At 36.7% G+C, this 14,397-nt stretch overlaps 1 protein-coding gene across 2 annotated transcripts in view; it reads right to left on the reverse strand.

Annotated features, from left to right (window-relative positions):
- Nucleotides 1-14,397, reverse strand: part of NAALAD2 (N-acetylated alpha-linked acidic dipeptidase 2) — a 74,914-nt gene that overhangs the window by 19,660 nt on the left and 40,857 nt on the right. For both annotated transcript variants that reach the window (XM_066253690.1, XM_066253689.1), the window contains 6 exons: nt 13,623-13,690; nt 10,532-10,623; nt 9,230-9,320; nt 7,413-7,674; nt 5,129-5,210; nt 4,611-4,703 (listed from right to left, as the gene is read on the reverse strand). In XM_066253690.1, coding sequence (XP_066109787.1) covers nt 4,611-4,703; nt 5,129-5,210; nt 7,413-7,674; nt 9,230-9,320; nt 10,532-10,623; nt 13,623-13,690 — 688 coding nt within the window. The remainder of the gene's footprint in view (nt 1-4,610; nt 4,704-5,128; nt 5,211-7,412; nt 7,675-9,229; nt 9,321-10,531; nt 10,624-13,622; nt 13,691-14,397) is intronic.

The raw sequence follows: 14,397 nt of genomic DNA on the forward strand, positions 1-14,397 counted from the left end.
CTTTGAGTCCTCAAAAACTTAACTATCCTTAGTATACAGGCAGGTTTGGTTCCAGAAACTCCTGCTCTGGTGGATACCAAAAATCCATATGCTCAAGTTCCCTATATAAAAAGGTGTGGATCAATGCATACCGTCAGTCCTTTGTATCAGCGAACTCTCAGCCAGGGTCAAAAATAGTAAAGACATTTATTTTTAAAAATCTGTTTATCCATATCAACAAAACAAAGAACAAAAACCACATGATCTTATCAATAGATGCAGAAAAGGCTTTTGATAAAATACAACACAATTTTATGTTTAAGACTCTCAACAAAATGGGTATAGAAGGAAAATATCTCAACACGATAAAGGCCATATATGATAAACCATCAGCCAACATCATATTAAACGACATAAAACTGAGGACTTTCTACCTTAAATCAGGAACAAGACAGGGTTGTCCACTCTCTCCACTCTTATTCAACGTGGTGCTAGAAGTTCTGGCCAGAGCAATCAGACAAGACAAAGAAATAAAAGGCATCCATATCGGAAAAGAAGAAGTAAAGGTATCACTTTTTGCTGATGATATGATCCTATACATCGAAAACCCGAAGGACTCCACAAAAAGATTATTAGAAACAATAAACCAATACAGTAAGGTCGCAGGATACAAAATTAACATACAAAAGTCCATAGCCTTTCTATATGCCAACAATGAAATATTAGAAAACGAACTCAAAAAAATAATCCCCTTCATGATTGCAACAAAAAAAATAAAATACCTAGGAATAAACATAACAAAGAACGTAAAGGACCTATATAATGAAAATTACAAAGCATTGTTAAGGGAAATCGAAAAAGATACAATGAGATGGAAAAATATTCCTTGTTCTTGGATAGGAAGAATAAATATAATCAAAATGGCCATATTACCCAAAGCAATATACAAATTTAATGCAATTCCCATCAAAATCCCTATGAGATTTTTTAAAGAAATGGAACAAAAAATCATCAGATTTATATGGAACTATAAAAAACCCCAAATAGCCAAAACAATCCTAAGGAAAAAGAATGAAGCTGGGGGCATTACAATACCTGACTTTAAACTATATTATAGGGCCACGATAATCAAAACAGCATGGTATTGGCAGAAAAATAGACACTCAGACCAATGGAACAGAATAGAAAGCCCAGAAATAAAACCACATATATATGGTCAAATAATCTTTGATAAAGGGGCCAACAACACACAATGAAGAAAAGAAAGCCTCTTCAACAAATGGTGTTAGGAAAACTGGAAAGCCACATGCAAAAGAATGAAACTCGACTACAGCCTGTCCCCGTGTACTAAAATTAATTCAAAATGGATCAAAGACCTAAATATAAGACCTGAAACAATAAAGTACATAGAAGAAGACATAGGTACTAAAATCATGGACCTGGGTTTTAAAGAACATTTTATGAACTTGACTCCAATGGCAAGAGAAGTGAAGGCAAAGATAAATGAATGGGACTACATCAGAATAAAAAGTTTTTGCTCAGCAAGAGAAACTGATATCAAAATAAACAGACAGCCAACTAAATGGGAAATGATATTTTCAAACAACAGCTCAGATAAGGGCCTAATATCCAAAATTTACAGAGAACTCATAAAACTCAACAACAAACAAACAAACAATCCAATAAAAAAATGGGAAGAGGACATGAACAGACACTTCTCCCAGGAAGAGATACAAATGGCCAACAGATATATGAAAAGATGCTCAGCTTCATTAGTTATTAGAGAAATGCAAATCAAAACTACAATGAGATACCACCTCACCCCTGTTAGATTAGCTATTATCAACAAGACGGGTAATAGCAAATGTTGGAGAGGCTGTGGAGAAAAAGGAACCCTCATTCACTGTTGGTGGGACTGTAAAGTAGTACAACCATTATGGAGGAAAGTATGGTGGTTCCTCAAAAAACTGCAAATAGAACTACCTTATGACCCAGCAATCCCTCTACTGGGTATATACCCCAAAACCTCAGAAACATTGATACGTGAAGACACATGTAGCCCCATGTTCATTGCAGCACTGTTCACAGTGGCCAAGACATGGAAACAACCAAAAAGCCCTTCAATAGAAGACTGGATAAAGAAGATGTGGCACATATACACTATGGAATACTACTCAGCCATAAGAAATGATGACATCAGATCATTTACAGCAAAATGGTGGGATCTTGATAACATTATAAGGAGTGAAATAAGTAAATCAGAAAAAAACAAGAACTACATGATTCCATACATTGGTGGAACATAAAAATGAGACTAAGAGACATGGACAAGAGTGTGGTGGTTACCAGGGGTGGGGGGAGGGAGGACATGGGAGGGAGGGAGAGAGAGAGTTAGGGGGAGGGGGAGGGGCACAGATAACTAGATAGAGGGTGGCGGTGTACAATCTGACTTTGGGCGAGGGGTACGCAACATAATTTAATGACAAAATAACCTAGACATGTTTTCTTTTAATATATGTACCCTGATTTATTAATGTCATCCCATTACCATTAATAAAAATTTATTTTAAAAAAAATCTGTGTATAAGTGAACCCATGTTAAATCTTTGTTGTCCAAGTTTCAACTGTATAATAGAGAAACATCACTATTTTCATTTTTTAAAATCAAGTTGTACAATATACATGTAGTATATATATATACATGTGAACATAAATGCATTAAAAATTTCACACTAAATTATTAACCCTGATTTTTTCTGAAGAAAATAACAAATGTCTGGGTATGGATTATAGGGAATCCTGAGGGGACACTGTGCCTTTTTATTCTATTTGCTTCTATAGAGCCTGAATTTGTTTTGACAGGAGATATTTGCTTAGAAATATATAAAAAATATCTACAGATAGGCTAATAGGGAAGTAAGGATTAAAATGACATATGTAAATACTTGGCTGTTTCATTTGTATCAACATATACTTATGTCCATCCTTATTATTTATGATTTTTTAAAAATAGCAGCCATTTACTGAGTGTTTCTCTTTCTGAGCTAAATTTCCTGCCTATCTTAAATCTACAAGCCTGTGAGGTGAAAGCAGCTATAATCTCCATTTACAGCTGGGGAAACTAAGGTTTAAAGGAATAATTTACCAAGTTATACTTAGTATGTGGTAGAGCTATGCTGGAAAATCCTGTGTCTATAATTATTTAAATGGTAATATTAATCCCTAATATTTATAAGAAAAGCAACATATAGAACTATTTTTCATGTATTTTATTTGGTGATAAACACCTATAAACAGCCTTATAAAATAGCAGTTTTCACCAGCTTACTTCATGTGAAAATACCCTAGAAGTGACTTGTTCTAAATTACACATGTGTAAGTAAACTAGAACACATTCTGATTCTAAATGATAGGACCTTGCTAATTGCCACCAAAGAAACACAGTTTGAGACACCTGGGAAAATGAGACTATCCGAAAGAATACGGCCAAGATATTGAAAGAAAACATGACATAGAGGTCCAGGTAGAAAAAGAGGCAGTTCCTTTAGGCGAAAGAGGAGAGCCATCTTTAAAAGCTGAAATGTTGAGTGAAAATTGATGTATATTTATGCTAATTACTTTTGGAGACTAGAACAGTATCAAAGGGGTTAAAGTTACAGGGAAATAGATCTTTATGAAGAAATCTATGACATAACCTTTCCTAAAAGGAACAGACTTCCTCAAGAGGTAGTAAGTAAGCATCCTGTCATCAGAAAATTCAAACAGAGGCTGAATAACTACATTCAAGCATACCTTGGAGATACTACAGGTTCAATTCCAGATCACCACAGTAAAGCAAGCTTTGCCATAAAGTGAGCTTTGCAATCTTTTAGCTGGTGGAAAGTTTTGACTTTGTTTAAAAAAAAAAAAAGGCAACATGTGAAGCTCAGTAAAATGAGGTTTGCCTATATCTGAGAGCCTATAGAAAAGATCTATGTAGAAAGTGAGCCACATGAGCTATAAGATCCCCTTTAAGATTTTTGTTGCAGAGTTCTTTAATATCATTTATAATTGACATCTGCAGCAAAGCAATAAACAATATGAAAAATTTTCTGACAATACAAATTATACTGTTATGCACAATCTTATTCATGTTTCTCTCAGTATACATATGCACCTTGCACTCATCTGATGCCAAGAGTGTAAAGCAGGCCCTGGCTGGTTGGCTCAGCAGTAGAGTGTTGGCCCAGACTGTGGAAGTCCTGGGTTCAATTCCTGGTCAGGGCACACAGGAGAAGCACCCATCTGCTTCTCCACCCTTCCTTCCCCTTCTCCTTCCTCTCTATCTCTCTCTTCCCTCCTGCAGCCAAGGCTCCATTGGAGCAAAGTTGGCCCAGGCACTGCGGAGGTCAGGGGCTCCATGACCTCCACCTCAGGTGCTGGAATAGCTCTAACCACAAAGAAACAACGCCCCCTGGTGGGCTTGCCAGGTAGATCCCCGGTAGGGCCCATGCAGGAGTCTGCCTGCCTCTCCGCTTCTAACTTTGGAAAAATACACACACACAGAGTGTAAAAACAGACTTTGGGTATGCTAGTTTTGGTCATGGTGAGGTTTGTGGTGTCCTCTAGTGGGACACTGGTTGTTTCCTTACCTATAGAACTTCCTCCCTGGTAAACCAAGTGGATCGATGAATGCTCTTTCCAGAAGCATCAGTTGGTCATTCATGATTCTCACTGCAATAGGACTTTGAGAACAAGAAACAGATAATCATAACTCTTAACTATGGAGCCATATTTTAAAATAATATTATATAGTGGTACTTTGAAATACGAATTTAATTCATTCTGTAACCGAGCTCGTAAGTCAGTCAACTCGTATATCAAACTGCTGATACTGGACCCGTGCTCCAATGAACCAACTAGCGGCAGCTTCCCGAATCATGACTTGTATCTCGGAATTTTGCTTGGATCTTGAACAAAAATACGAACCGAGTCACAGCTCCTATCTTAAATTCGTATGTTTGTATCTCAAGGGACCACTGTATAAAGGAAAGGCCGATGATCCCAGTTTCCAGACCAGAACTTGAGTAGCACTGATTTAGAGTTGAATGCTTATGAGTATAGCCAGAATGCTTTTGTATAGTAGGGAAGCTTTCCATTTAGAACTTACTTATTAAGATCAACTTCTGTAAGTCTTCTGTGGAAATCTGAAGCAGCCTCTGAGAAGTTTTTCACAGCAGAAAATAAGGAATCTTTCAAAAATAGAAAAGCAGAGGGAAATGAGTAAGCACAGTGCTCCATATTTCAGAGGCTCACTTTCCTGCCCTCCCGTTCCTGGTTAATACAACTGAATAATACTGAAACCAGTTTTCTATTGAGCCTTCTTGTAGAACCATGGAAATTGTTTAAAAATGTTGAATAAAAATAATGTATAAAATAGAAAATGGCTAAATTGGGTCTTAAGAAAATAGGGTTTAGGACATACATGCTTCACACTGCTAGTAAGTACAGTAATCTTCATTTAATGTTGTTGATGGGTTTTCTAACTTTAAGCGAAGCAATATATAACAAAACCAGTTTTACCATAGGCTAATTGATAAAAACAAGACTTAAGTTCCATAGGCATCTTACCTATGTTATAATGAAATGACATTGAGTGAAACAACATTATTAGAGAAACTACTGTATTACACTCAGTGTAAGTACATACAGTATAAAAAACAAGGTCCTTTTATCCCTAGATATTCCATAAACTTTCATTTTTGTTGCTGTTGTTTTAAACCACATACAAACAAATAATCTAATAGATACTATGGGCACTAAGGACAAAGTGTATCGAAGTAAGGAATTTAAATTTCAAATGAAGCGTACAAATTAAGGTAAGAACTGAAATGTGTCCCTGAGATTTAGTACACAGGTGAATGAAAGTTTGGCAATAATAGTGATTTCAGTAGAATCGTGGGAATACCAGCCAGTGCACTTGTGTGCTGAGCGGGAGGGGAAGACCTGGAGACAGGGAGTGTAGACCATCCATCCATCCTCATCCTTTCCTTCCTTCATTAAAACATTCAAGGAACTATTTTTTCCTGGCACTAAATGAAAATTTTTGATTGTGAAGGAAGTCAGGCACACCGGGAGAGGAAATTTTAAGACAGAATTCTAAGACATAAAAATGTTTAATGTTGATAGAGTCACCAGTAAAGATAGAGAGTTAGGGAATATAGAGAGAAAAGCATTATTGTATAAGACTGGGTCCTTAAGAAGGTAAATAGGTGAATCAACCTTCCACTACAACTGTGGTTTCTCTCTTAACTGGACCCTGACTTATACAGAGTGATAAAAGGTAATTCACCAAAAAGAAATCTGGGCATTTCAGAAGAGACTGAATTCTGGATAGCCATGCAGCTGTGAATATCCATCTTTCTACTGGCCCTGCTCTGCCTCCAATTTTTCCCCCATTTCCCCCATCATTGCAGAGATTCTCTCCCATACTAATCTAAACACAATTTTCTTTGCTCCATTTTATTTCTAGGTCTTGGTATCTGCTGCTCATCATAACTTTCTGAAGATTACTAATTCTTATGTAATAATATTTAAAAAATCATTGCTACCTCTTTGTGCTCCTTTATAGTACTGTGTATCTTTATAATAAATTGTTCCTTGCATTTTGTCTTCTCCTTCCCCACAAGACTTTAAGCTCTCTGAAGACAATGACCATAAATTCAGTACATACTTGATAATTACAGTATATTCTAAGAATATATACTTTCAGAATAAAATGGTTATGATAAAATAGTAATAATAAGTAACATTTTATTGTTTCTATGTGTCAACCAACTGAATCTTCACAGCCATCCTGGAAACATTCTTTTAACCATTTCACTCATAAGAAAACGAACACACAGAGGAGTTAAGTAACTTGACACACTGAACAAACATCAGAGCCAGGATTTGAGCCAGATTCAATATTCTGTGCTACTACACTACACTATATTCATCTATGTTTTGTAGAACAGCAACCACAAGTGGCCAGAAGTACAGGGAAAAAATGCTTAACACCATGTAAAGAAATCCTGCATGTAGACTAACATTAAAAGACATGCAGATATAATCATTATAATGTATATAGTAGAATTGGTGGTTTTCTCCACTTTCCAATATTTGTCCAATAGTGGATTGCATTTTTATAGTATTCTTATAACAGTGAAAATATTTTAAAGGCAGAAATATAGGGAAAACCCAACATTTGGAGCCCTAACTTGGCAAAATGGTTTCATCCTACAGATAACCAAATTAAATCACAGTCTTTAATAGATGTTAAAGTTTTTTTTCCAGAAGCCAGAATTAAGTGAGGCAGTAATAAATTGTAGGATGAAATAGTATGCATTGATGGTAGGAGCTATCTTAAACCTCTAACTTAAAGATTATGAAATACCTGCTCAGTCATTTCTTACCAAATGATACTCCATGACCTTTCAATTGGTCATGCTTCTTGGATATATTGTAGATACTTGTTGCATAGTTCTTCAAAGCTTTCGCATAGTCTTGAATATTGAAAGGAATGATTTGAGAGTCTGCAAGCTCATAAACCAGTGCCCCTCGTAATTGAGCCACAGAAAGCTGTTTTTTAAATGTGGGGTCATAAAAATTTTCAACCAATTCAAACGTCTCATAAACTGTATGGTATACCGGGTAGCTGCTGTACTTATCCGTTTTCTAAAGAAAAGGTGGGGGTTGGGGGGGTAGACCAAGTACAGACAAACATTACATACTCAAATCATAACATTTTACATATAAAATGATGGCAGAAAAAAATACAACTATATGGTACCCTGAGTTTTATCACAATGAAGCAAAAATAAAGTAAAATCTAACTAAAATACTACCAGGTGTTCAGTAATTTCAAATTCTACCATTCATTTTATAATAAGTAATCTTCATTCAAATACTGCTACTTGAAAATACTCATATTTCTAATAATTAAGATTTAGGAAGTTCATACTCCCAATTGCAGAGTGGCACCATTTAAAATTCAATTGATTAGGAATGAAAGGTTCTGGGCAGCTAAGCGTCTATATAGCTGAAGGATTATGTATTTAAGCACTTGCCCTGTCTCCTCAGACAGTCCATAACCAAATGCTACAGTATTTAACCTGTAGCACACAATTAAATACTACCATTATAGAAATTTATCCCATAGTGGCATTCTATTTTTTCACATCTTAGGTCTCTCTGTGCTTTAGTTTTTACCTATCTTTACATTGCTATAAAGGCTATCATTCTTGCTGCTTTTATTACCACTAAAAGGAATCCCTGTTTCAGTCTCTTCCCTTTTGTCTAGTACTGTTTTTCATCTGCATTGTCTTAGAATTAGATAACTTTGTTCAGAATGATGATGGAGTATAAATATGAACAGGCATTGGAAGAGGTGAAGCACATATATGTATTAAGTATAATAAGTATTAGTATACAAATATATGTGTTTGTTTCAGGTTATTCTGGAGCTGTTATTGCTTACTTTGTTCTTAGTTGTGTTCTGGCTAGTCAAATTTGCAAGGGCTGTGTATCCTATATAAGAAAGATGTTGGTATACTGCAATTATGATTTGAAAATTATTAAAATCTATGACAAATCTGAGTTCAGTTTGGTTTGTGACATCATTAATAACATAGGCAAGCAAACATAGCATATGTTGGCATATCTACATGCTTGCACATCATCAATGTGAGTGGAATTGTGCAAACCAGTCAGTGTCAAAGGGAAAACAGGATAAAGTTAAAAATGAAGGGAAACTTGTTTTATTCCCTATTCTAGAGCTCTGACACATGACATGCAGTAGTGGGAATGTGAAGAGGGTCTAGTAACAAGAAAGAATCTTGGCTTAGCATTCCCCATGACCAACATCTGTTCTCCACCTGCACACTTCTCCAGGAAAACTACATCAAGGCCCACAAGACTAGGAGAATGACATTGTCCAACAAAACCCATGTCAGGAAAATGATATGAAATACTTGATACTGATAAGCATCTATATCCCTGACATGACTGTCAACTACCACTTCATTGAATAGCCCTGACCATTAAATTCACAAAATAACCCAAATTACTATCTAGTCCATCTACAAAGGGACATGCAATCTGACTCTATCCCTGAAATTCTTCACAGGAGACATATCTACCTGGTGGCTTTACCAAACAACTAAATGACAGACTTCTTAACAAAAAGAATGTGGATGAGGTACAATGTATCCAAAATAATAAAATGGCTTACCCTATTCTTAGTATAACGGGCTCTGCCGGAAGCAATTCCAAGTCTTTGAAAATAAGCTTCAAAATCACTTCCAGACCCCAGCTTGTTGATTCTAAATATAGAATGTATGTATAAGTACATACATATATACACACAGAGAGAGGGAGAGAAATACATAAACATCATATGAAGGTAAGTAGATGGGACAATGAATCCTGTCCCAAGAGCAGCAAGGAATTACATGGCACTTTTATAAGAATAAGTCTACTCTCCCCAAGACACTTCCATGTCACCTGCTGGCTATTGTTCTGATAAACCTATAAATCTGCATTGACTACAACCAGAGTTCGGCAGTGCCACCAAATATGGCAGCCTACTGACTATGCTGTCTTTTATATTTTCTGTATTTATGGTATTTGTTTAGAGGGGAAAATAAGATACAGTTCTTACCTTCAGAATATTTTAGTCTAATAGGAAAATCATGAGAAAGTCTGTATTTAAGATTGTAAAGATTGTAAATATACTTTATTTTTAAAAATCTATTTCTTTGCCTATAATTAAGAAACCACCACATACATATACAAATATATATATAAATGTAAATAACATGGAAATTTTCTCATAAGGGTAAGTCAGTAAAGCAAAATATAAAATTACATACATATGAAAGACATAACTATATACTTCTCCTAAACTATTAGATGTGTTTTTGAGATTGAGACCTTGGATATTTTTTAAAATCTATGCTTTTGAATAGACATGTAGAAACATAATGGAAACATTTAAACTTTTACAGACTATTTGGAATATGGAACAAAGCCATAAACTGCTATCATCATCTACTTTTCGAAACAGCATGCAATGGAAAACAAATATAAAATGAATTCAGAAAAGCTATTACATGAATCAGGTGAACTAAAAATAAATTAATACTTAAAATAATTAACAAGTAAAGACACAATTTGGTGTTTACTGCTAATGCCCATTAATAAATTTAGAAGCAAATAATCCATCATGTATTTTTTACTCCACCATTATCATTTGAAGATATTTATTAATGCATTTATACAGAACTGAATGAAATTTTATGCAAGAATGCAAAATATGGCAAAATAATTTTGACTGAACTTTTGTAAAATCAGCTGTCTGCTCTATTGTGGGTCCTGGCTGATCGCAGCAGCAGCTGCGTGGTGGGATGCTCTGGGGTCATCTCCACTCAGTCTCTGGATGAGGCACCTGAGAACCGCATGTCTGGAGAAACAAGGGACATGCAGGAATACATAACTTACCCTGTGATAGAAAATACATGAACAAGTAATTTACCTAGGAAGGTTTTCATTTTCAGATGAAGGGTCCTTTTCCAACCAGCTTTCATAAAGAGATTTACTCTCAAAACCATTATCGGGGCTGGAGATCTGGAAAGATAAGTCAAATATTGGCAATGAGAGGCAGAAACAAGTATATTTTTGCCAACATAAAACCACATTAATTAACATCAACTTCTGCTTCTAACTGTATGTATGTTGGTGTGGCAAAACAGGCTTTTGCAAATAGGAAGAAAATATGCAGCCCCAAATTCTTATTTGTTTATAATGCCTACCTATTGGTAATTTTGCCAGATACCTAGGATAAAATTTCGGGCTTATTTTAGTAAATTTTTACATAGAATTTTATATTTTTAATAAATATCACTTTAATGTTTGACAGCTTAGATTTATTTAGTGGAAACTATTTGGAGGGGAAATAGATACAATGTTCACTTCAGAGTAAATGGTTTTTGTCCAGGAAGACCTGCAAAGAGTCCTCAGGGCAGCAGATCTAGGTTATGAAGCTGAGCTTGAAATTGAAATTGTCAACATAAATCCTTGTTTAGTAGGGTGGACAGGTGGGTGGGGAGAAACGTTATTTTTAAAATTCTGATAATATTAAAGTTGGAACGTAGTAGGTTTAAAGAATTCTATTATACTTAGGTTTGGCCAGGTAGCTCATTTGGTTAGAGTATCATCCCCATAGGCCATGGTGGCAGGCTCAATCTGTGGTCAGGGTCAATGAATACATAAATAAGTAGAACAACAAATCATTCTCTCTCAAATCAATTTAAAGAGAACACTGAATAACTTTACATAACCTCAGATATCTATTTGGGAATAGACTCTGTGTATACATAAACATTTTTATTACTCCCATTACAAGTATACTTACAAACATACTTTGCTTTTCTTTCTCCGCTCTAAGGAAAGCAGGGCCATGTGGTGAAAACGGTGTGGACTGTGGAGTCCACCCATGTCTATTTTAGATTCACATCAGCACACATATTGGCTGAAGTCTGTTCATTTACAGCTCTGCTTTAAAAAGAGACCTAACACAGATCCTATTTATGCAACTCAGAAAGCATTTTGTAACCTTTGGTGCATTGCTTTAAACCCTAGTTTTCTCACCTGTGGAAAGGGGAGCTCAGTATCCATCTCAACCTACACATCAGCTCTGACATCTTCTCTGACCTATTCCCTCGTCATCACACAGGCAGCCTTGGCGCTCCCGAGGCATCCCATTCCCTGCTAGCACATTGCAGCTGCACAGAGGTTCTATGCTCATGTCCAGCTGACTGGATTCGACTCTCTACTAAGCTCCTGTCAACCTGCAACAGCTGAGATCCTGCTCCAATTCCTACAGTCTGCTTGGATCCAATTCCCTGAAAAATTCTCTTCATTTTCTGGAATCACACCATGTTGGTCTAGCACTAACCAGAACTCTGTGGCCTGGACACCCCAAAGCAGACTTTTCTTAGCTATATGCGCTGTCATAATTGCTGTCCCTCCTCCATTGTATCAACAACTTGTTCCATTTCTTGCTTCCGGCAGACAGCTGCCCTTTTTTGCAAGCTCAGCCCTCCCCACCACCTCACCCTACTCTCCCATCACCAGCATAATCTGACTGTGCCAACACACATTAGGTTTGAGAAAATTGTGATTGTCAGTTTGCAGGAGACTAGTAAGTCCTTTTTCTACTGAATTTTGGTATGGCCATAAGTAAGCATCTGGCTTTGCACAGAAGGGTGTAGACCTACACTTTTCCGCTATTGGCCCTAAATGTTTTATCCTCCCTGACCTCACAAGCAGGAGCAGGCTCTGTAGGACACAAAGCATAAATGCATGTCCTGAGAAGGGTCTCCCAGGATGGATTTTCTCTGCAGCTTGCTATTTAGAGAGGATGATTTCATGGGATATTCCAGTGAAAGGATTAAAGACATAACCTAACCAATACAGTGAGAGAGCTGTGATGGGAATAATGGAGACTTTCACTGGGGAGAACTAGTTTTTAAAGACACAGTAAAAGGGAAAGGGCACATACAGAAAAGTGATATCTACTTGACAGAAACATTTCTATAATTAAACTTAAAACAGGGAAGTATTTAGAATAGATTATAAGGGGATATATAATTTTTAGAGAGTACATTAGTTTTCAAAGTACTCTTTGTATCAATAACTAATACTTACAATATTTCTGTGCCATAAGTAAGCATGTGGAATTATTTCATTTTGCCTTTAGAGCTGCTACTGCTTAATGTATTCACTACCCTGATACAAAGCAATCTTTCTAATGAACAAACATCAATATAATAATGTACAACCTTGTAAAAGATTTATCAATTTCTCCAACAGATTTCTGAACTCCTCAGCCTATTTGTCATGCCCCATTTTGTAACCATCTTTCCAAGACACTCTGTGCTTTGGTCATACTCAGCTCCCTCTGGGTCGGGAAGTACGTTCTTTGTTCTTTCATACCTCATCTTCTTGGGAACTGTGTCCTCTGCTTAGAATGCTTTCCTTACTTCCACAGCCTTCCATTCTACAGCCCAAGCATTAATCACTCTGTAAACATCTGATGCTTCCCCACTTCCCCAGGTACCCCAGGGTTTTAGGTTCCCTGCTCCATAATTGTTCTCCATTGTATATAGTATCCAAATATTCCAGTGAACTTTATCCTCTCTAGATTACAAAGTATTTGGATTCAATGACATTGTCATTTTATTATTGCTGCTCCTAGAATTACTAGGGCCTGATAATTGGTAACCACTCAATAAATATCTGAAGGATGAATGAGGAGCCATGGCAGTCTTTGAACCAAGGCTTTTTCATTCCAGCTCAGTGTTCTTTCTGTTATATCAAAATGCCTCTGCCAGATGAACTAATATACCCTATACACAACTGTGTACAGAATAAGAATTGTTAGAACAGAGAAACTAGCAATGCTATCTTAATTGTAATGTCATATAGTGTTTTAGAAATTTTTGTTCTGACTTTTTATACAAATCAGCTATGTCTGTCACCAGTTTAAAAATACTGCTAATTAAGAAAGATGAGTATTACTTATCTCTTCATCAGAAAACATTAAGACAGATCTACTTTTATACCTCTTTTGTCAGTTTATACACCAACTGGTAAAGAAGGGGTGTACAGTCAACTCTGAGAGTATAATTGCCTGAAAAATAAAACATAGTATATATTTAAAACTTTCAAATGAAAGTGTAATCTATGTTTAATTCTAACTTTATTTTCTAATTATAAACAATATCTAATAGACATCAAATCATAGGCATCAGTCCCTGGGAATTAAAAATAGGGTGGAGATAGTTCTTCAGGAACAAGAGAGGTTGCAGCGCACACTCTACAGAAGAAGGTATAAGGGGACTTCGGCTACCAAGGCAGCAGCTCCCATAGCAATCTAGTCATTGTAAGGGTAATGTTTCTCCCCCCTCCTCCCCCCCGCAAGAGAAGGGGGTGGGGACAGAACAGACAGACAAGAAGGAAGAAAGATGAGAAGCATTAATTCTTCGCTGTGGCACCTTAGTTGTCCACTGATTGCTTTCTCATATGTGCCTTGATGGGGGGGAGGGGCTCCAGCTGAGCCAGTGACTCCTTGCTCAACCCAGCGACCTTGGTTCAAGCCAGCAACCTGGGGCTTCAAGCCAGCAACCTTGGGGCTCAAGCCAGAGACCATGGGGTCATGTCTATGGTCCCATGCTCAAGCCAGTGACCCCAAGCTCAAGCTGGTGAGCCTATGCTCAAGCCAGATGAGCCTGCACTCAGGCCAGAAACCTCGGGATTTCAAAACTGGGTCCTCTGTATCCCAGGCCAATGCTTTATCCACTACGTCACCACCTGGTCAGGCTGTAAGGGTCATTCTTA

The sequence above is a fragment of the Saccopteryx bilineata genome, chromosome 1, assembly GCF_036850765.1.
Source record: "Saccopteryx bilineata isolate mSacBil1 chromosome 1, mSacBil1_pri_phased_curated, whole genome shotgun sequence".
Taxonomy (NCBI): Eukaryota; Metazoa; Chordata; class Mammalia; order Chiroptera; family Emballonuridae; genus Saccopteryx; species Saccopteryx bilineata.